The sequence below is a fragment of the Schistosoma haematobium genome, chromosome ZW (assembly GCF_000699445.3).
Source record: "Schistosoma haematobium chromosome ZW, whole genome shotgun sequence".
NCBI lineage: Eukaryota > Metazoa > Platyhelminthes > Trematoda > Strigeidida > Schistosomatidae > Schistosoma > Schistosoma haematobium.
In genome coordinates, this window is record NC_067195.1 from 73,176,726 (window position 1) to 73,199,685 (window position 22,960).

The 22,960-nt window shown below is 39.5% G+C and overlaps 2 protein-coding genes across 3 annotated transcripts; one reads left to right on the forward strand and one right to left on the reverse strand.

Moving 5' to 3' along the window:
- Positions 1–80: 80 nt before the first annotated feature.
- Positions 81–16,701, forward strand: SSR1 (SWI/SNF and RSC complex subunit Ssr1; the record flags this gene model as incomplete). 2 transcript variants are annotated; one of them, XM_051212254.1, is made up of 6 exons in its annotated part: positions 81–216; positions 3,250–3,599; positions 3,634–3,765; positions 3,801–4,026; positions 4,237–6,810; positions 16,369–16,701. In XM_051212254.1, 5 exons carry the CDS (start codon positions 81–83, stop codon positions 4,278–4,280), a joined length of 888 nt encoding a protein of 295 aa, XP_051072414.1. In that variant the 3' UTR covers positions 4,281–6,810; positions 16,369–16,701. The 2 variants fall into 2 exon arrangements, with proteins under 2 accessions (XP_051072414.1, XP_051072415.1); XM_051212255.1 differs by lacking the exons at positions 81–216; positions 3,250–3,599; positions 3,634–3,765; positions 3,801–4,026; positions 4,237–6,810 and adding an exon at positions 14,534–16,026 and having other exon boundaries at positions 16,064–16,701.
- Positions 4,753–10,366, reverse strand: MS3_00004348 (uncharacterized protein). The gene is made up of 4 exons (XM_051212256.1): positions 9,951–10,366; positions 7,126–7,472; positions 6,818–7,088; positions 4,753–5,001 (listed from the first exon to the last, which is right to left on the reverse strand). Exons 2-4 carry the CDS (start codon positions 7,413–7,415, stop codon positions 4,870–4,872), a joined length of 693 nt encoding a protein of 230 aa, XP_051072416.1. The 5' UTR covers positions 7,416–7,472; positions 9,951–10,366; the 3' UTR covers positions 4,753–4,869.
- Positions 16,702–22,960: the final 6,259 nt, after the last annotated feature.

Below are 22,960 nucleotides of genomic sequence, written 5' to 3' on the forward strand. Positions count from 1 at the left end.
GTGTTTGCAAATTTATTTCAACCCTTGAGTAAAAGCATTTTATTATGAATTTGAATAAATAAAAACGCGTTTACAAGAAAATGTTATTTTGTTTTAATCGACCAATTATTAAATTTGCGACACGTATTGATGACGTCCTTCGATGCATTAGTTTAATCATGTTGTCTTGTAACTTTGCATATTATTCATGGATCTTACTTCTATGTAGCAATTATAGTAAGTTATCTGTATATCACTACTAAGACGTTTTTAATCTATTTACTAACTTCCACATTTGCTGTTAAAACCAGGCTCAGTTATTGCTCTTGATAACCACTTTAACTGTTTTTAGAACTTGACGTCCCACTTTTCTAGGATAAGGATAGGTGGCCAAGTAATCGATGTTAATTCTCGTTATGAACGCATCAAAAATGTCTCTGATATTGCATACTCATAGGACCCCAGTAATTTACGGTTCAGTCTGAGGAAAAAAACTCCAGATGTTAATCATCTGACCTTAGTTTTTAGAATTTCCGAAATTGTCTTCCTAAATGATAAGTCATAACATAATAACAGTTAGAGGTTCGATATAAGTGCATAGGTCGTCAACCAGAAAACTATTTGCTTACTTAAACGATAAGCTACTTCTTAACACGATAAGATATCAATGTGGGTTGAAACGTCTCAGTCTGTGCTCATACGGTAGGTCTAAAAGACAACCCGAGCTTCCAATTTTGGGGAAGCTCCCGAAGTCAAATGACCTTGACCAAGGTTAAGGGTAAATTTTGTGGTCTTTGTGCCATTTCCCCAAAATTGGGAGCTCGGGAACTATCGTGGTCTCTCCCCATTAAACCCGTTCTAACATGTTGGCTTTTTATTCGAAAGGTGCTTATCCCTTAAGTCCTATTTTCTATATTGCAACCTCTATTGTGTCCGAATTAATGTTCCAAACATTCCTTCGTAATTTCAAAACGCTTCATGTATAGCTCACAAAATTCGGGACCTTTTATCTGCAGCCGCTTTACAATTACTCATAGTTATGGTGTCATTGCCTACGGTAATTTAGTTACTATAATTCGCAGCCTTATTTAAAGGTATTCCATCTATTAGGTAGTGACATGAAACGTCGCGTTGGTCGACATTCGTTGCTACACTTCCGTCCAAGTCCGCTTCCACTGACCTAACTGGTTCATTCTGACCTCCCCTTGATCCCAACTTATCCTCAATTTTTATGCGTTTTGAAATGTTTATGCTGTGTGTAAGAAATAAAACCGATGGCTCCCCTATTTTGGCTAGGTCATTTACGTATAGTAAAGAAGAAAAGGTTTCTAGAATTGTCTTTTGCAGTGCTTCACAAACTTCCATGACGGCATATTACCATTCTTACTACTACCACTATTACTACTTTATGGCAGTGAAACATGGCCGGTAAGAGTAGAGGATATTCGTAGGTTACAATTATTTGATCATAGATGTCTTTAAAACTGCTCGTACATCCTGGGACCATCGAGTAAGTAACTCAGTTGTTAGGAAACGGGTACTAGGTAAGGATGGCAAATCAATTGATGAAGCAGTGAAAATTCATCAGTTGAGATGGCTGGGACACGCGTTACGTATGCCCAACCACCGACTGCCTCGACGGGCGATGTTCTGTGGGGTAGGAGTAGGTTGGAAGAAAGCTAGGGGCGGCCAAACTAAAACATGGCACAAGTCCATGAAATGACTGACAATTGAACTGAACCATATTGGTAGGTGTAGACTACCTGGTTGGGAACCGCGAGATAACAGCAAGCGATGGTTAGAGACCCTGAATGACATGGCTTTATATTGTTTGCAATGGCGCAGGTGCATCCACTCTGTGTTCTCCCGAATTCTTATCTTCTGAATTCTTCGTGTCCCTTTTTTCCCTCTTTCCAAATTTGTTTTACTGGACTATACTCCTTGAATAACATCTTCAAACCCTGGTCTTTCCGATTACTGCTTATACTCTTACCACCTCTACCACTATGGGATTTGAATCGACAACTGCATCTTTGTGATAATGTGGTGTGGCAACTCGAACTGATGTACGTACGTACGAAGTTCTACATTGTTACTGACTGATATCACCTTTCACTCGCAATTTACTTATCTTTGAGACAGTAACTAATCTCATATCTAACTGTACAACCGATACTGGGGCTTTCCAGCTTCACTCTAATACTCGTAAAACAGAACTTGTCCGAGGCTTTACTAAGATTTATAAAGACTACCCTCACTATGATTTTTTTCAATGCAGTCTAGTCTTTTGCAGTGAGATTAGTCAAATGTGAGTAAAAAACTTGTCAACTTTTCAGAACTGATTACAGAGACCTTATCTTTGATATGTTATGGTGTTTGTTCAGAATTCGTTGAAGACCAACAAGTTTATTCATTGATTAAAATACCACTATCCTTTTTAAATAGTCCACCTTCTACAACGCAAAAAAAGTCGAATATACATGTCTACGCAAAATTGTGTAATACTTGGGAAACTATAGAATTGTCCGACCCGAATGTGACACAGATGTTCGTTATCGTTCTTGCCAATTAGCTTCTAGAAAAAAGCAGCAATTCAAAAATATCCCTAGCCTGGCTTTTAGGAACTTCTTAGTACTGACAGAAAACCTAGTTTGTTCGCTGGCGTTATCAAGTGTTACCATGCTCGATGCGTCTCCAGATAGATTGAATGTATCGCAACATCGAACCAACCTGAAGAACGTCAAATTGACCTCATCAGTATAAATGTTTAATTACTAGGGAAGATTGTTTGTGTTACTATCGTATGCCATATTAATGTATTCAAAGAAAGATCAAGCTGATGAAAGCAATATTAGGGTAAACAGCTTTCTTAGTGGACATTTCTATCAGAAGCGATTGCTAAGTATTATAGCTCTACCATCATATTTCAAACCTAATTTCCAGAATGGAGTTCAGACAGCGAATTCGTGTACACTTCCAAATAACAAAAACAAGTGATAACTGATCCACCTCATCTTTAAAGGTTGGTTGCTAATTCAAGTCATCTTCAGCCACTTTAACGTAATATTTTGCAACTAGTCTGTACATCGACTATATTCAGTTAACCTGTGGTATGAACATCCTTGGAACATTTAAAAAGTTATTACTTTCGAGACTAGTGCAGAATACTTACCACATGATATATCTATCCGGTCATAATCAAATCAATATTTATAATTTATACGTGTTGTTTGGATCTCTGACTTAATTTATTAACTTTCTACTTTCAAGTACTTAATTCTTTTGCCGAGGACGCAACGATTTTGTCTGAAGAAGACTCCACGCTCTTACCTTCTGTAACAAATGAAGATGATAGATTCAAGGGATCCCCAGCTGTTGGTGTCTTGGTAGCCCTCAGTAAACCTCCATATGGTCTTTACTCTGGACGTCGTGAAATAAACTTGCCCGTCGGAAAAATCTCATCCCTTGTGGCTTCCTTGGCTAATACCAACCCGACAAACGGTGAACAATTTAAACTAGATTTTATAGAAGGAGCACTTCACTATCCTATGTACTATGACTATCACATTCAGAACTTTACCAAGCAACGCCTCCATGAGACATTAGAGCCCGGTCAAGAGGTTTGTTTGACTCCGTTTACCAAATAATTTTTAGACTTCCCTTTATTACAGATTCAAACCCGCTCCTGAATTAGCTGGTCGATCTTTTGACCTGTCTATTGTTGTCTACTATCATGACAATAATGACATTTATTATGCTCATAAGTTATTTAATCAAACTGTTAACGTAAGTTATTTATACTTTGTAATCGTTCCCTACAGTTGTTTGAAATCGAAGAAGGTGTAGACACTGAATTGATTTTCTTGGTTATCTTAGTAATTGCCTTGAGTATAGCAATTCTAATTGGTATCTGGCACTGGTTCACCTCAATCGCTCAAAAACGACAGCCAGCCAAAAAGTCTTCAAAAGTGGTCGAAAATGATGGTGAAAATGCAGTCGAGAACGAATACCTGGCACTGATAAAAAACAAGCCTCAAATTAAAAAAGGTAGTTTATTGTTTGGAAAAGTTGAATCATCTTTTATGCTACAACTAATTCAAACAAGAGCATGTTGCATTAATTTAGAGTTGGTTGCCTTAAATATTATCGCATTCAGAAACCCCATGCTTGTCTAAGATCAATGCGTGACGTAATCTGCGAAGATTCGACAATCTCCACAAGCTTCTTATGTTATTCTACTATTACTTTTTTATATAGATCGCTCTGACCAAATAATTCGTCGGCACCAGGGTAGACGCTAAGTAACCGAAGATAGTACACACTTCAGCTCAACTACTTTCGACTTTCTCACTCGTGTACACATGTCATCTGTAAAAATCTGCATACAGTATTTTTAAACTGCGTTTAAAATAACCACTTTTTATCTTTCTGTACTGTTTGATCAGTCTTAAGTTGTTCCTGCTAATAAAACCCTATCTGGTCAAGCATGTACTGTTCTAGCAATTCGTAAGCGATCTTGGGAATAAGTTCAACTTGTTATGTTTTTCGAGTAATAAACTCATATTAACCAATTGCACTCAAGTGGTATGATTTAGTGGTAGTTACATATTTTTGGTTAGTCTGTGTAAGTTCAACCCAATGTTAACGTCACATATTTTTCAGTTACTTATACGAATGTTTCTCGACCTAGTGACACTTCAGGTCCTGGATGTCTTGCAAAGTAATCGGTTTCGATCCGCGACATCCTCTACATACATATTAAGCACTTTAAGACAATGCACAAATTAGTTTATGTAACCAGTAACTTGGATTGAATGATTTACTGATATGTTGGACAATAGTTAAAGAAAAAGCAGCATTATGTGTTCAATACTAAATAAGAAAATAGTGTTACTGGTCTTTCTCAGTGTTTTTGTTTGATACACGCAGGGTCCGAGTAAAAAACTTCGGTATTCCTGGCCGAAATTTTGATGCGAAAGATCGAAGAATAGTTAAAGGATACCAGAGGATCCAAACAATGACCTGTAAAAAGAAAAGTTGTTCCACCTTTCACAATTATCCGAAGGTTTTTAAACTCGGCAAAAAGCATTTATAAGATAAATTTAGCTGAATCTTCTTAATATAGAAATGGTAAGGCAAGTTACGTCGCTTGCGACTGTTGCATCTTAAGATTTTAGTCTCAGTGGCATCCTTGAACAGTAAAAGAACAATGATGTCAGTCTCCGAAAACGTCGATTAGTTACTGTAGTTTTAATCAGAATCAATATGGCCTCAAAAGAGTGTACTACATACTACTTAGTTGCTTATATTCTCTCAACAACAAACTATGATAAGCCTCCATTTTGAACTCCCACAAATCATAAGCTTATTTTAAAAGGGTTAGGGGAACTTTGTGATGGTGAATATATGTAGCTCAGGAGGACTTTGCAGTTGTGTTTCAAGCTGGGTAATTTCGTCGGAGTTTCTAGTGTATTTTAAGACAGCATCGTTAAGAAGTACTTTAAGAAAAGTGTGCTGCTGGAATCTCTTCACAACCGACCACTGAGAATGTGCCATGAATAGGAATGTCCAAACTAATACCCAGAGATCATTATTGGATCTTACAAAGGATTTGTCACTTTTAAAGTTGCGACTCGATGAAGATCATAATTATGTGCGGTGAACAAGTGTGCACAACTAAACATTACTGTTCAACAAGTCATCAGTGGGCGTGTATTATTAATTAGCATAGGTGTTATATAAATGCAATGGTTTAGTATTGAAAGCACCTTTAACTAACAGATTTTGCATGTTTCGTTGGTTGGGTAGTATTGCTAGACCTCATACAAGCGCCTTTCAAAGTCACATACTTAAAGCTGCAATTGTGACATTATTTATTTTTTCAACACAAATATTGGTACAAAGGCGCACCGAATACATATGTACTACACAAGTCACTTGATTTGTGTGTGTACCACGATACTGCACGGGTGCCCAGACCGAAGCAGGTGGTTTTCTTACGAGACCACACCCGGAGACCTCGTTCTAGAAATCTGATCCACAAGGCAATGGAGCAACGCCAATAGATGGAGTCCTAGCCGGTGGTCAACAATTGGTTCATACAGCATTTGTCCCCTAAGGATACTGGAGCCCGTGTACACCACCGGTTCGCGATCAAGGTTTTCCAACTTCGCTAGGTGAACTTTCCGTGTCCACCAACCCAGGTTAAGCACTGGCCATTCGCTTTTCGGTGCCGCGAGAATGTAGTGAGTACGACTTTACTGGTAGTGGCTGTATACGCTTGACCATATGTGATCATTTAGACAGGGATAGCAGACTATCCCAACCCTCAGCCGTAACAGGGCATTTGCGGGCTAATTCAGCAATACTGACACCAGGTACTGTATAATTTCTTTATTGGCGGAAAAAACGCTCACTGCTCATAATGGTTGTGTACTCACGCCGTGTATGTATTAATCGCATATTCACTAATCGGTAATAATTCACTATCTTTATTCAAAAATCATGCTCACCATATAAGTAGAACACAAGACTCAAATGTGCGTCTACATAGATTGATTTTTATCACATAAGTATTTACGATATGGTTTTACTTTGAGATACAAGGCAATTCAGTTATCATGTATGGTGAGTAGATTTCGTTACGACCAATGCATGTTGTGATACTTTAGTTGAGTCTTGTGAACGTACTTATCAGGATGATCTGGTTTTTGTTAACAATTAAGTGAGCTTATGGTGTGTCTGACTGGTTAGTAAATAACCACTTAACTAATCATCAAGTGCAAACAGAAGCTTTTAGGCATGCTTTCTAAAAGTTAAGGATTGAGAAAAGTCTTACCTTTAGTATTCCTTTAGGATGCAGATTTGGTGCGATAAAGCAAACGAGTATTAAGAGATAAACCAGACACAAATCACTAATATGTAGTCCAACAAATCCAACTATGCACAAAAGAGATGAACTAGTTAGGAAATGTAGAGTCGCGTTTCTATATCGAACTTTATGCACAAAAACAAAGAAGTTGATCAGTACATGACGCATGTGGACAAGACGTCTACAAAAATTCCAATAACACCAGTGATCCTCGTAACTTGGAGGTTTATTGAACACTCTGCGGTTTAGTTAATTATTTGATAAGTGGATCTTACCTAGACAAAACTAAGGGTCCGAAGTAGTCTATTAAGCTTAAAAGCAATCCTGAACAACCAATAACCAACAGGACCGGTGGTTCGTATACGTGAACCAACAGAAACAAAATAGTGATTGCAAATATCACAAGCAATGTTGATCGAGGGTTTTTCCAACTCAGTATATTCTCAGATTTTACTATTAGACTGAACCAGTCTTCAAGATCCAACATTAAATTTTTGACTTTTGGTTCTACAACTATGTTTCTCTCGATTTCGAAGACGTCCTGTATTCTTCTAAGAGTCTTCATTGCAGTAGAGTAGATCGGAAGATTATTATGAAGCTTGTATTATTTACAACATTTTACCTAGGAAGATATTCCAAGCACTAAAATTAGTAAATGAGACAATTACATTTTCATTTATTAGTTAAACATGAAAACGCTGCTAGTTTGACGATTTTTGGTTCCTTCTAGATATAAAGTCCCTCAATAGTCGCGGTAAATTGCTAACTGGCTTTTCCAGTCTATCCATAGTCTCCGTACAGAACTGGGAGTGTACAAAGTGCGGTGGCACCCTAGTGCTATAATCACTGTAAAGTGTGAGGAATGAGTAACGGCCTATTAACGTATACCGTCGCATATCAGGGACTCTATATGCTTGAGGGCACTAAGAGATGAGCTACCGGTTGGTAGCTTAAAGGTTTTCTTCGTTAATCCCATTTAAAATTGGTATAACGTGAACCAGCTTCCAATTTACTGACACTATGCTCCAGCCAAGCGAATGTGAGAACATCACGATAAGCAGTGTTGCCAAGATTGAAGTCGCTCCCCTAAGTATAGCAGAATGAACTATATTCAGGCCAGGAAAAGTGTCCTTGTTTAGATGGTACAGTTTATGATGCACCAAGTTAGCGCTCAGGTTCACTTTCGAGAGTCTTGTCAAGTTATAGGTGAAGCTATCATCGATGTTGTTAGTATGTGACGGTTGAAACGTTTGACGATACTGTTCTGTCAGAAGGTCGGCAGTGTCGCCGTCGTTGTTTGTTGGGACATTAAGACCTAACAATAAAAAACATCGGTCTTGGCTTGTTGAAGGGAGGCCGCAAGACGGAAGGAGTTTTTCAGATTGCAGATAAATTTACCTAGTAGCTTTATCTGATACTGAAGCTTGTCTTCTCTTATCACAATTGTGCATTGCTTCCTTGCTTGTTTGAACTGCCTATATGTACAGTTGTCACTAGTTCGGCTATATTCCACCCAGCATTGTCTTTCGCATCTTAGCAATCGCAAAGTGCGATTCTTGATGAATGTAGATTGCTCGTAGCTTTTGGAGACAGTTGGCGGAACAGACTGCTTTGTATCACATAAGATCAGGTACATTAAGAAAGCCCAATGAGTGTTTACACCAAGTTGAGAGAGGGCTTCCCAGTCTACTTGCTGTAGATTGACCTGTTAAGTCGACACATTCAACGGTTTGTAGCACCAGTGCCTGTTGTTAGCTCAAATTCGCTGATAAAGTTGAAGGCTACGACGGCGTGATCGCTTCTCCCCAGGGGAGCCAGGATTGAGAGGTTGTCAATTGGGGATTATTTATATTAGGTCTTACCTTATGGGTTTTTATAGGTTTTTGTGGCCCAATGACTCCATTTGGATTGTAATGGATAATTGTTACCGAATTAGACATCCTGACTATTCTCGAATATAATTATCGACTTAAATCGCGTTAGTGAATGACGGAATTAAGTAAGTCATATGTCAGTTTCAGTTTGGGAAGGACAGGAGGCAATGGTGGCCTCTCAGTTGATCCAACTTTCTTTTGAAAGAGTCGACGGATAGAGCCTCAACCACGTGCTGAGGTAGTGAATTCCACTCGTTGATGATTCGATGGGAAAGTCGATAGCCAGCTGACAAGTAATTTGTTCTCGGTTTGTGAACGACTGCGGACAAATGAGAACTGATTTTTGGATACGCCTATTCTGTACGCTCATTGATTTGAACAGTCATATGGATGAAAAGAAGAGAGCGGATCAAAATGACACACATGAAAGGAGCGTGAGTCAATTTAATTTAACCGAGCATGAATCGACATTTGTAGTCCAACAAGAATAATTCACAGACAAGTGCGCACACGCTCAAATAAAAGCAATCAAGGTTGATAGGTAAATAAATGACAAAGTCAAGACGTAACTAAAGTAGAATGGACAAATTGGCCTGTCCAGAAGCTAGAATAAGTTATGTGAGCTTAACATAGTGACCGACACTACAAGGCGATCGTTAAGTCGACTTAACGATTTTAGACTTTAAAGTATTGATGTGTGCTTCTGGAAGTTCACGACCCAGTATGGGAAGCAAATTTTTGAGTGTGGACGATTAGCTGCTGCCGGCTGAGCTAGTCCAAGCGACTTCTCAGGAGTCCTTTAAGAGAAAACTTGACATATTCTTAAGGACTGAGGATAGTACCTTACCAGGACTAACCAATTTCTTTTTCCTTTTACCGTTAATATACTTAGGTTCCTGCTTAGAGGTATTCGTGATCCACTGTTAATAAACACAGAAGTCAGTTAAGCGAAATTTCGCTTAAGCTTCTTCTTTCCCGTACACATGTGTACGGAATGGTTGCAACCATTTGAACCCATAGAATGAAGCAGAATACTTCAGATGCTAAAAGCAGTAACCCCAAATATGATTTCGCAAGTGAATAAGGTCATGTTATTTTATTTGCTTTGATTTTTTTAATATCTAAAATACTACAGAATATACAGAGAGAGTAGATACACCCACCCAACTGCATTATATGAAATGTATTTAGAAGAACTAAATTGTAAATATTCAAAAACAACTCACAGGCTGAGAAACACATCTACGAACGGAATTACTATCACTTACGACTGTTGCAGTTTTATTAAAGACCTTGAGGTAATGAGACTTTTAAAATGTTGTACTGCTTTATACAACCTTCAAAGTTTGCCGAAAATAATTGACTAGTCATTTTTTTGACCTAGGTACGGATTACAAGTGAAGTTTGTTAGTAGCGGAGAATTTCGTATTGCAAACAGCAACCATATTCTACCACCACGTACATCCTTGGAGGTGTAATGGAATACTGCAGTAATGCATTTTTAATTATTGAAAAGGATGTGGGTATCACTATTTGTGGTACTCTTGATATTTCTTGTATATAAGATTTCACGGATATTAAGTGATTGTTATTATTGAGGTTTTTTCAGAGCAACTGGCTGCCTGGCTCTGTAACGCGCTCGTTTCAAAAAGTACAGTGATTTTTGTACTTGTTGTGATTATACTTGCTTTTGGTACTTATTGCACCAAACAGCATTCTTGGTCTACTTTAACTAAAAGTACTTTGGCTAAAGTTTGAGATTTTTTGCTAAATTTTGTCTTAGGTACCTTTTTTTACTCCTAGACTAACACTTGTGTTCACATTGTGATCATTTTGTGTTTTTAAACCTTTTCAATCTAATTACAATGTCTGGTAAGACTCACAAATGTGGGCAACCAAACTGTTTGTTCCCCGTTGAGTAGGGAATGCAGTGTGATGACTGTAAAAAGTGGTACCACAAAATGTGTACACGCCTAAGTCCGATGGCGTACAAAAGATGCTCGAAGCCTAACTCTCATTGGCTTTGTATGATCTGCTGTAAGGATAAAAAGGTACTAATTCAGGAGGCTATGGGCCTATTGGCTTTGGCCTGCAAGAAAAACGATGACATATGCGCTGACAACATGGGCACTGACAGTGACGATTGTGTCAGTGTAGTACCTGCTGTTACGCGACGCCTCAAACAACCGATCTGACCGACGCAAAAGTGAGATCGCCGTTAACATTAACAAGGGGAGTAATACCACCTGGTACTAACAGTGATAACAATGCACCTTTAGTGGGAACCGACGAACTGGACAAAAACATCACCGTTCCAAATAGTCCCAATGCCCTGAGCAATGAAAAATGGACTACGGTACGTAGGAAACGAGACGAAAAGAAAAAAGCTGTAGGCAGTACACAGGTAGTTAGTAACTCACTGATGGACACTCATTCTGAGTTACATACTGCACTACCAAAATCTGATGGTAAGAGTGAAACCCTTCCTGGCGTGACTTAGAAGAAAAATCAAAAAACAGCTAAAACTAACGACTGTTTACTTGATAAGTCCTTGGTGAACTCTCAGACCAATCCGCCAAAGCTCCAAAGCAAAGCTTCGTCTAACACTGTTGTGAGTCACTCACAGGGCTCTGTTACAATAAAAGCTAATCGTAAGATACCAGTAGTTAATATACAGGATCTTTCGTCACGGTCGAAAGCTGTTAACACAATTTCAAAGGAAGCTAAACCCCTTCCTAGTTTAATTATTTGGAATCTAGAGGAGTCGAAAGATAACGACCCTGCTAGAAGACATGCACATGAACTGCAGTTAGTGGAGTCTGTGGTAAGAAATGTGCTACCTGAAGAGGTTTCAGGGGTACATGTTACAAAAGTAATACGACTTGGCAAATGGGTTGGAGGCGAGACCCAACCAAGAAGAATTCTGAAGCTGGTTCCCGGGAGTTTCGAAGAAAGAGACATATTATTGAAAAACGCACTAAAAACTCGTGACTCAAATATCCGTATACGACCAGATTGGCCGCTTGAGGATCGAATCAAGTGGAAGAGTGCTCTTACGGAGTTGGAGACTAGCAAATTAAATGGCGAAAATAACCTTACCATTAAGGGTTTTTGGGTAGTCAGGTCTTGGAAGCCAACGCTTCCGAGGCCTGTACGGGTAGAACATTTGATTACCAAAACATCTTAAGTGTGTGCTACACGAACGCTCGTAGTCTTAGAAATAAAACGTCCGAGCTAAGTCTGATGGTGGAAGAATTATGTCCCGATATAATCGTTGTTACAGAAACTTGGTTCACAGTAGATGTGGACTGTTCTCCGTTCATTGCAGGCTATATCTGTATTAGAAGTGATAGAGTTTCAATTCGCAAAGGGGGAGGTATAATATTATATGTTAGGGATCACTTTCGTATACAATCAATCATATCGGAGGCTCACATCAGTGGCACATGTGAGGTTGCGTGTTGTAAGATCAAGTCTAGAAGTGGGTTAGTGACTATAGGGGGAATTTACCGTAGTCCGTTTTGTCTTGCTGACGACTTTATCCTGAGACACATCTGTTCTTGGGGTATGGCAGAATGTTGTCTCATCATTGGGGATTTCAACGCACCGCATATCAACTGGATAGAGCTTACAGCTCCAGGTAGTGGTTTCGATAGCGACCTTTAATCTACCGTTATTCAGTGTGCACTTGTACAATGTATCACAAAACCGACACATATTGATTTCAATCATGATCCGTCACTTCTGGACCTCGCCCTCACCCACCACTGTGAGGATGTCCTTGATATTCAGCACCTTCCCCATTAGTGAACAGTGATCACGTTGTAATTCACTTTAAGTTCAGGACACATGGTATCGTATCTAACTATCGGCCTGTTAGTCTAACTAGCATAGTCGTTAAGTTACTTAAAAAGTTAATTCGGGTTAGGTTGCTAAGCCACATAGATTTACGCAATCTGTTAGCTCCTGAGCAACACGGATTTTGTAACAAACGTTCATGCTTGACTAACTTGCTTATTGCGAGGGAGGATTGGACAGCAGCCCTAGATAACGGTCTGTCTGTCGATGTGATATTCACAGATTTTAGCAAAGCATTTAACAAGGTTTCACACGTAGGTCTTGTGCAGAAGCTCACGAGCTTCGGAATAATAGGTACTGTACAGAGAGTGAGGGTCAACGGAACGCTATCCGACTAGAAGCCGGTCGAAAGTGGTGTACCCAAAGGCGCCATTTTAGACCCTCTGCTCTTCCTTCTCTACGTTAATGAGTTGCCGCTGTTACTAAGATCGTCGACATTATTGTTTGCGGATGATGTAAAAATCTGGAGAACAATAAAATGTGCGACTGATCATCTGGATCTTCAAGCTGACTTAGACGATTTAGTTGGATGGGCTCGAGAGTGAGGCTTAGAAATCAATGCTAGGAAGAGTATACTAATGCACATCGGTCACGGTAATAGTTACCGTTACACTATTGAGGGTAAACTTCTTCCATGCGTTCAAGAGCATAAAGACTTAGGAGTAGTAATAAGTTATGATTTAAAAACAACTACGCATTGCAAAGCAGCAGCTGTCAAATGTTTTCGAGCGTTATGGTCACTTCGCCGAGCGTTCAAATCTTTTGACGAGGAAACGTTTCGAATTTTATATCCCATATATGTTAGACCACATTTAGAGTACTGTATCCAAGCAGCCAGCCCGTGTCTGGTAGAGGATGCTAACTCCCTTGAGCGTGTCCAGCGTGTGGGAACGAAATTGGTGAAGGGTCTTTCTAGACTCCCTTACGATGAGCGTTTAAAACGCTTAAATCTTTTCTCCTTGTCGTATCGTATGACACGAGGTGACCTCGTACTGACATTTCGTATCTTTAATTATGATTTGGGTGTTAATATGTCTTATCTTTTTGCTCCCTCCAGCACTAATAATCTCCGAGGTCATAGCAAGAATGTTCATAAACCACGATCTAATAAACTTAGAGTGGGGTCCCGTTTTTCTCATCGAGTAGTCAATCATTGGAACGCCTTACCCGAATAAGTGGTATCAGCCCCATCAGTGAATACTTTCAAGGAGAAGCTCGACCTTCACTGGAAAGTAGTGTGTCAGGATTAACACAGGTTCATCAACCTACTATCCTTATTACTGAAGACTGAAGACTCAAATTATTTAAAGCTTGTTAGAAAAGTACACGCGCGCTCTTTACGGATGGGAAGTTCATTTCTGACGTAATTTGCATTCCTCAAACTTTTGCTGTGTCCTCACGCAACGAAAATGCCATATTTTACTCAAAGAATCTATCATGAGCTTAAAATTCAGTAGATTACTTTTATTTTTGAGTTTTATTCACGTTTGTATATGACTGTGGTTTTGCCTCAGCTCACTATTTGGTTTTTTAGTTTTTCACGTCAAGAAATGGGGGGAGGAGTAGCCTTATACATTCGATCTCACTTGGAAGTACATTAACTGCACAACCAAGCGCTTTGCTGATATCGAGTACAACAATCGTATGCTAGAATTATTATCTTCGTGGATTCACTCAGATCATAATTCTACGAAACCTCAATCTTCATAAAGTGAACTTCGCGGAACATACGTACAGTGGTGTTGAAAAACCGACTGAAGCACAGTTTTTCAACCTCGATGAAGATTTGGGGTTATTCTAAAATTTCAAGTTGTCAACACGTTCGAGAAAATATTGGGCGAAGTCGGGCTTAGACTGTATATACACAAACAAAGAATTACTAATGAGCAACATCTCAATCCTGGCTCCCCTGGGGAGAAGCGATCACGCCGTCGTAGCCTTCAACTTTATCAGCGAATTTGAGCTAACAACAGGCACTAGTGCTACAAACCGTTGAATGTGTCGACTTAACAGGTCAATCTACAGCAAGTAGACTGGGAAGCCCTCTCTCAACTTGGTGTAAACACTCATTGGGCTTTCTTAATGTACCTGATCTTATGTGATACAAAGCAGTCTGTTCCGCCAACTGTCCCCAAAAGCTACGAGCAATCTACATTCATCAAGAATCGCACTTTGCGATTGCTAAGATGCGAAAGACAATGCTGGGTGGAATATAGCCGAACTAGTGACAACTGTACATATAGGCAGTTCAAACAAGCAAGGAAGCAATGCACAATTGTGATAAGAGAAGACAAGCTTCAGTATCAGATAAAGCTACTAGGTAAATTTATCTGCAATCTGAAAAACTCCTTCCGTCTTGCGGCCTCCCTTCAACAAGCCAAGACCGATGTTTTTTTATTGTTAGGTCTTAATGTCCCAACAAACAACGACGGCGACACTGCCGACCTTCTGACAGAACAGTATCGTCAAACGTTTCAACCGTCACATACTAACAACATCGATGATAGCTTCACCTATAACTTGACAAGACTCTCGAAAGTGAACCTGAGCGCTAACTTGGTGCATCATAAACTGTACCATCTAAACAAGGACACTTTTCCTGGCCTGAATATAGTTCATTCTGCTATACTTAGGGGAGCGACTTCAATCTTGGCAACACTGCTTATCGTGATGTTCTCACATTCGCTTGGCTGGAGCATAGTGTCAGTAAATTGGAAGCTGGTTCACGTTATACCAATTTTAAATGGGATTAACGAAGAAAACCTTTAAGCTACCAACCGGTAGCTCATCTCTTAGTGCCCTCAAGCATATAGAGTCCCTGATATGCGACGGTATACGTTAATAGGCCGTTACTCATTCCTCACACTTTACAGTGATTATAGCACTAGGGTGCCACCGCACTTTGTACACTCCCAGTTCTGTACGGAGACTATGGATAGACTGGAAAAGCCAGTTAGCAATTTACCGCGACTATTGAGGGACTTTATATCTAGAAGGAACCAAAAATCGTCAAACTAGCAGCGTTTTCATGTTCAACTAATAAATGAAAATGTAATTGTCTCATTTACTAATTTTAGTGCTTGGAATATCTTCCTAGGTAAAATGTTGTAAATAATACAAGCTTCATAATAATCTTCCGATCTACTCTACTGCAATGAAGACTCTTAGAAGAATACAGGACGTCTTCGAAATCGAGAGAAACATAGTTGTAGAACCAAAAGTCAAAAATTTAATGTTGGATCTTGAAGACTGGTTCAGTCTAATAGTAAAATCTGAGAATATACTGAGTTGGAAAAACCCTCGATCAACATTGCTTGTGATATTTGCAATCACTATTTTGTTTCTGTTGGTTCACGTATACGAACCACCGGTCCTGTTGGTTATTGGTTGTTCAGGATTGCTTTTAAGCTTAATAGACTACTTCGGACCCTTAGTTTTGTCTAGGTAAGATCCACTTATCAAATAATTAACTAAACCGCAGAGTGTTCAATAAACCTCCAAGTTACGAGGATCACTGGTGTTATTGGAATTTTTGTAGACGTCTTGTCCACATGCGTCATGTACTGATCAACTTCTTTGTTTTTGTGCATAAAGTTCGATATAGAAACGCGACTCTACATTTCCTAACTAGTTCATCTCTTTTGTGCATAGTTGGATTTGTTGGACTACATATTAGTGATTTGTGTCTGGTTTATCTCTTAATACTCGTTTGCTTTATCGCACCAAATCTGCATCCTAAAGGAATACTAAAGGTAAGACTTTTCTCAATCCTTAACTTTTAGAAAGCATGCCTAAAAGCTTCTGTTTGCACTTGATGATTAGTTAAGTGGTTATTTACTAACCAGTCAGACACACCATAAGCTCACTTAATTGTTAACAAAAAACCAGATCATCCTGATAAGTACGTTCACAAGACTCAACTAAAGTATCACAACATGCATTGGTCGTAACGAAATCTACTCACCATACATGATAACTGAATTGCCTTGTATCTCAAAGTAAAACCATATCGTAAATACTTATGTGATAAAAATCAATCTATGTAGACGCACATTTGAGTCTTGTGTTCTACTTATATGGTGAGCATGATTTTTGAATAAAGATAGTGAATTATTACCGATTAGTGAAGTTTCGATTAATTCCATTGAACAGCTACTTGAGTTTTGCTGCAACGTAACGGCGAATTTAACACCCGAAATCTAGGGACACAGTACAGCGGAACATATTGTAGACTAGACTTCTAATACTTCAGCGTTATTAAATGATTGAACTACGCTTCGCTCGTTCTATTACAGTAGATGTTTTCGGATTCGTTTAAAAGAAACTCGACATATTCTTAGGAAATGTGGTTTTTATCTTAGCACGATATGTTAACTTTTTATTTTTCCTCTGTTTTCCTTAATGTATCTAGGTTCTTGTCTAGAGGTATCGGTGATCAACCTCTACTTGAAACGGTGGTCCGTTCAGCGAAAGCTTCTTCCTTTTGGTTCACAACCATTTGTAAGTTTTGTTGGCCCGATGTCTGGCTCAATTTGAACCGTATTTTGATTAATATTGAAACACATATATATTTTGTCGACTTGAATAGCGTTAGTGAATAACGGAATTAAATGAGTCATCCACGATGATAGATCTGAATATGTATATTTCATACAATTGTTTATCGGAACAGAGAATCGGGAAAATGCGGCTAAGGAAGCGAAAAGGATGGAGAAGTGCTTTGCTGCTCCCCGGTTTCTCCTTTCTCCAAAATCTTGCTCTGAGTGGGCAGCTATGGAATTTCTGACATCTGGAACAAACTGGACGTACGTGTCCTCTCAAGGTCAGAGTTCACACCAAGCTCTCTACAAGTCTACTTTATAACAACTATAAACTTAAAGTTGCATTACATTAATACTTCGCACGACCAAAATCCTAGCAAAATTATGCTGAGATTGAATCTGGTGTGTAACGTGGACGAGATGCCACTTTGGAGGATATTTCGAAGACTACTCAGCATATCTGAGGGAATGAACTGATATTTATTTTTATAGACTATATTTATTTAACATCCATACGGTGAAACAATGAATGTTGTAATTTATAGATCTTGCCCGTGAACATGTCGTGTACCTGCCCTTGCAGAAATACATTATGTTAGGAGAAACGGGTCAGATACAGCAAATTAGCCAACTCAACTTAATCAAGCGTTACTCAATATTTTTAGTCAGACCAAAAAAATTACAGACAGGTATTGAATAGGAAGGGCACTCAACACACACACGATCATATGGAAATAGTCGACGATAGTAAGCCAATAAGTGACAGGGTCAAAATAAGGCTTAAAGGGAGTGAATAAACTACTCAATCCATAAAGTTGAGCAGCTTATGTATGCAGCAGTGTATTTATGAGAGGTAATCAATAGGTTATGTAATGTGCGTTCACAAACTGGAACAAACGATCAGAGATCATGCTCTTCAAACGACGATTTTTCAGATAATAACGGTGATGGCGCAAACTGTAAGAGTTTGTGGAGAATCGAAATTGTGACAAATCTAATCACAAGACAGGCTTTCGTGTCTATAGGTAACCCTCGTGCTATTGATAGAAGAAACCAGACAAGTAGTGAATAGGTCTTTATTTCTATCTTCGCGCAGTCACAGTGGAGCGTGGGATTATCTGTTCAGACAAACAAGGGCTCTCAACATTCAATATAAGATAATAGGGAATATAACGCCTATACAAAATAAGGAAGTGAATGAATACTTGAACAATACTGTTTTGGCATATGCTTGGTTGTTTGGGGTCAACTCTTAACCAAACAAGCTAAGCTGTTACATTAGCTTCCCCTAGAATCGACGTCCGTAGGAACGTTGGTTCGATTAACCTAACTATCGAAAACACTTTAGTTCTATTTCTCATCCCAAGGGAAAATTATCAACTCGCTCACTGTTTGACTTACAATCAGTGACGACTGACGCTGTCAACGATAGTCCGTGGATGTCTCTTCTTTACTAGCTTGTTATCGTAGCATGTGATTTCTTCTACAACTATCGCCGACGGTTTGCTGCGTGCTTTCAAGAGAAAGTGTGAGAATGTGGAATAAGAATATCTGAGGAAGTGCCGCGAGCGGGCTACCCAACACCATGTTGGTGAGGTACGATTTTTCCATGCTCAGACCGGCTATCAGGTATTTACTCACCTGCCTCTTGAGTCGCCCTCAAGTAAAAAGTAAAGAAGAATCTACTTCAAAGGTAATGGTGAAAATCAAGCAAACCTGAAGAACTGCTCCACTGCCTGCATAAAATAATAAGATACAAAATGGAAATACATAAATGTAATTGATAATTGTTCGGTTCCATGTAAGTGCTTGGTCTCCAGAACGGATTGATATTCTGGGTTGCTTTTTGAATTCGTTGTATTTGCCAGTGTTAGTTGTATGAGTTTGATTAAAATCCTCAGCCATCGTTTCGGAATACCTAGCTTATGTGTCCAGTATTTTAAAAAAATATTTAACATAACACGTATATATCAAAGGTAAAAGGTCTGGGGAGTTGTCGGTGAGGCGGAATGAGGAAAAAAAAATATTTTTAAGTAGATGCAGGGTGTGATTAGCTGCGTGGTTAGATTTTATCCTGCAGCCGAAACTGTCAACATCCCTGACTGACTAATTGGATGTGCCTAGCGAACCGTTTTAGTCATTTGTAAAGATTTATTATCTTTACATTTCGATTCCGTAATGGATTTGTCAGTTAAACGATCTAACAACACATATGGTGGTTCATGATCTAGATAAGCCGGCTTTAGCCTATCAATACTTACTGTGTTGATGTTTCCATGTTTTTCTAACACGAAATATTTAGATTTTCTTGAGACGACTTTGAAAGGACCTTCAAATGGAGGACTGAGTGGTGCTTTTATTTTGTCACATCTTATCCAGACGTGCGTGCAATTGCTTAGGTCTTTAGGTATATATACAGCGCGTGATTGTTCACGAGTATTAATCGGCTTAATTTTAGACATGTGGTTCCGTAGTTGATCTACATAATTTTCTAAATTAAGTTTTTGACTGTTAGTATTAGGGTTAATAAATTCACCTGGTAGTCTCAGAGTTGTTCCGAAAACCAGTTCCGCAGCTGAACACTGTGCGTCAGTTTTGACAGATGTTCGTATTCCCAACATAACTAACGGTAGGAATTCTGTCCACTGATTGGGGTTTGAGTGAGATATAAGGGCGGTTTTTAGCTGACGGTGAAAACGTTCTACCATCCCATTAGCCTGAGGATGATATGCAGTGCAGCGTATCCTATTGGAGCCTAGAAGTTTAGCCAAGTTATTAAATAGTTCGGATTCGAATTGCGCTCCTCTATCCGTCGTTATTGTTATGGGTGTACCAAAAATGGTTACCCAGTTCTGCATGAAAACTTTGGCTACTGTTTCCGCTGTGATGTCCGCTATCGGGATGGCTATAGGGAATCTGGTAAATCGATCTATGCGTGTAAAAAGATAATTGAAACCGTTTGAACGTGGTAAAGGACCTACCAAGTCGATATGCACATGGGCAAAACGTGCATCTGGTTGCGAGAAAACACCTATGGGTGGATTTGTGTGACGATTAATCTTTGATTGTTGACATGCTGAACACTCTCTAACCCATTTGTGTACATCCTTCTGTAAATTCGGCCATATATATCTGGCATTGATTAGTTTAGTCGAAGCTTTTGCGCCAGGATGAGACAAAGAATGAAAGTTATTATATATCAACTTTCGCATATTTTTGGGAACGAAAGGTCGCGGCATTGCCTTGGTCGTGTCACAATAAATTAGAATACCATCGATAGGTGATGGGAATTGTTTTAAATTAAGACTTGAATTGTTTGTTTTAAGTAGGTTTTGTAATTCTAGGTCCTGCTCTTGTTCGTGTTTCAACGTCTCGAAGTTTACTGTGGACTGTTGTAGCACGTTCATTTCTAGCCTGGATAAAGCATCTGCCGCCTGATTGTCCTGACCTTTGACATGTCGGATATCGCTTGTGAACTGTGATATATAGTCAAGGTGTCGGACTTCTCGAGGTGAGTATTTATCGGCTCTCGCTTTTAATGCATTCGTCAGTGGTTTGTGATCCGTAAAGACTATAAATTCCCTACCTTCTAACATGTGTCGGAAGTGTTTAATGGTCAGGTAGATTGCAAGAAGTTCTCGCCCGAATATAGAATACCTTGTTTCGGCTGGAGCGAGTCTTTTCGAGAAGAAAGCAATTGGTTTCCAGGCGTTTCTAACCAGTTGGTTAAGGGTACCGCCTACTGCTTTATCTGAAGCATCCACCATCAAAGCAAGTGGGGAAAGAGAATTCGGATATATCAACGTAGTTGCTTGAGCCAGTTTATCTTTAAGCTGTTTAATAGCTTCGATGGCGTCAGAAGACAGTTTGAATTCTTTTGGTTTCCCTTTAAGTGAATCTGTCAAAGGTTGCATTAATTGTGCACAACCTGGTATGAATCTGCGATAAAAGTTAATTAGGCCTAGAAAACTTCTCAGTTGTGTTAGAGAACTAGGTACGGGGTATTGTTTGATGGTATCCACTTCTTTTTTGATAGGTTTAATCCCTTCTGGGCTTATTGTGTGACCGAGAAATTCTAAAGTTTGAACACCGAAAACACACTTACTTTGATGTATGTTTATTCCATGTTCATCCAGTCTTTTCAACACTGCTTGTACATGCTGTTCGTGTGATTGCAAATCGGGGCTGGCAATTAACAAGCCGTCTATATACCCCTGCGCAAATGGCATATCTCGAAGTAGGTTATCTATGAATCTTTGAAATGTCTGTGCCGCATTTCTCAGGCCGAATGGCATGCGTACAAACTCGAATAAGCCAAAGGGTGTAGTAATAGCTGTCTTGGGAATATCTTCATCAGCCACCGGGATATTGTGATATGCCCTGACTAAATCAATTTTAGTGAATATGTTCATACCCTGTAAACCGTTGGTGAAATCTTGGATATGAGGTATTGGGTACCTATCTGGTACGGTTTGACGGTTTAGGGCTCTGTAATCCCCGCACGGTCGCCAGTCACCTTCATTCTTCTTTGGGACCATATGCAAAGGGGATGCCCATTGACTATCAGAGGGACGGATAATACCCAATTGTAGCATATAATCAAACTCGGCCCTAGCGATTTTGAGCTTATCTGGTGCTAGTCTCCTGAGTTTTGCAAAAACTGGTGCACCTTCGGTTTTGATAGTGTGACTTACTTTTAGTTTGTCTTTAGAAGGCTGTGGGTTTGGTTTAGTTAAGTTTGGAAATTCCGCGAGTATATCTTGGAATTTCGCTGTTGTTACTGGGGGAGTTTGAATCAAGTTAAGAGAGCTGATGTGACTTTCTTTGCCTTTTGTGTAATACGAAGTTTCTTTTAGTGTTAATCGCCGTTTCTTGGTGTCAACTAGAAATTCGTACCTCTCTAGAAAGTCCATCCCCAGTATTGCCAGATCTAAGTCGGCTACCGTGAAAACCCAAGGGAATTGCCTCCTGAACCCCAAATCTAGGGTTAAAGTTTTCTGCCCAAATGTCGCGATTTTAGTTTTATTTGCAGCTTGAAGTGTAATTGATGATGTTTCTCGACTAATCTCAGTTTTATTTTGAGGGATGATGCTAAGAGCAGCGCCAGTATCCACCAAGAAATTCAAGCCAGAATTTCTGTCTCTAACATAAAACAAGCGACTGTTTAGGCGCCCCTCCTCAGTCGTCGCGACCTGGGGAGGGGTTACTCGTTTCCCGCTGCCTTAGGATTATGCTTAGGCCAGGCGCATGGTTGCATGCACTTGGTTGAGTTGACACCAAACTTCCAGTGGTACCAACAAAACTGCCCAGATTGTCTGGACATTTGTGACCTGTTTTGTGACCTGGCTCGTGGTCGTTGTGGTGACCTGCTCCTGTTTCTATGACCCATTTGCACTCTGGTGACAGCCTCAGTGAGACTCTTAACACTCGCAATGAGTCCTTCTATTACGGGGTCTTTTGCTGATTCTACTTTTTGCGTGTGATTTATTGTGCCTGATGCAGTTGGAGGACCTCTTTCCATTATTCTGTCGGCTATACGCGCTAAATGAGATAATGAGGTTTCAGGATCTTGTGCATCCAAACAGTGTTGGACGTAGCATGGGAGAGCTTGTATCCATCCTTGTTTTAGGACTGCTTCACCCACTATGTTATCACCCACTAAGACTTGGAGGTGACGTAAAAACTGTGACGGCGACCGATCACCTAGTGTTTCACCTTGAAAAAGTCTTTGAATTCTTTGACTATCTGATAATGATAAACGGTTCATTATCTCTCGTCTTAAGATGGTGTATGGTTGTGGTGATGGTGGACTTAAAATCAAGTCACGGACTTCTTTG

Excerpts from the sequence above, each read along its gene's own strand:
- MS3_00004348 (XM_051212256.1), bottom strand. The coding sequence starts at position 7,415 with ATGAAGACTCTTAGAAGAATACAGGACGTCTTCGAAATCGAGAGAAAC. Across the intron at positions 7,089-7,125 it reads GGACCCTTAGTTTTGTCTAG|AGTGTTCAATAAACCTCCAA; the intron begins GTAAGATCCACT and ends ACTAAACCGCAG. Across the intron at positions 5,002-6,817 it reads ATCCTAAAGGAATACTAAAG|GTCATTGTTTGGATCCTCTG; the intron begins GTAAGACTTTTC and ends TTCTTTTTACAG.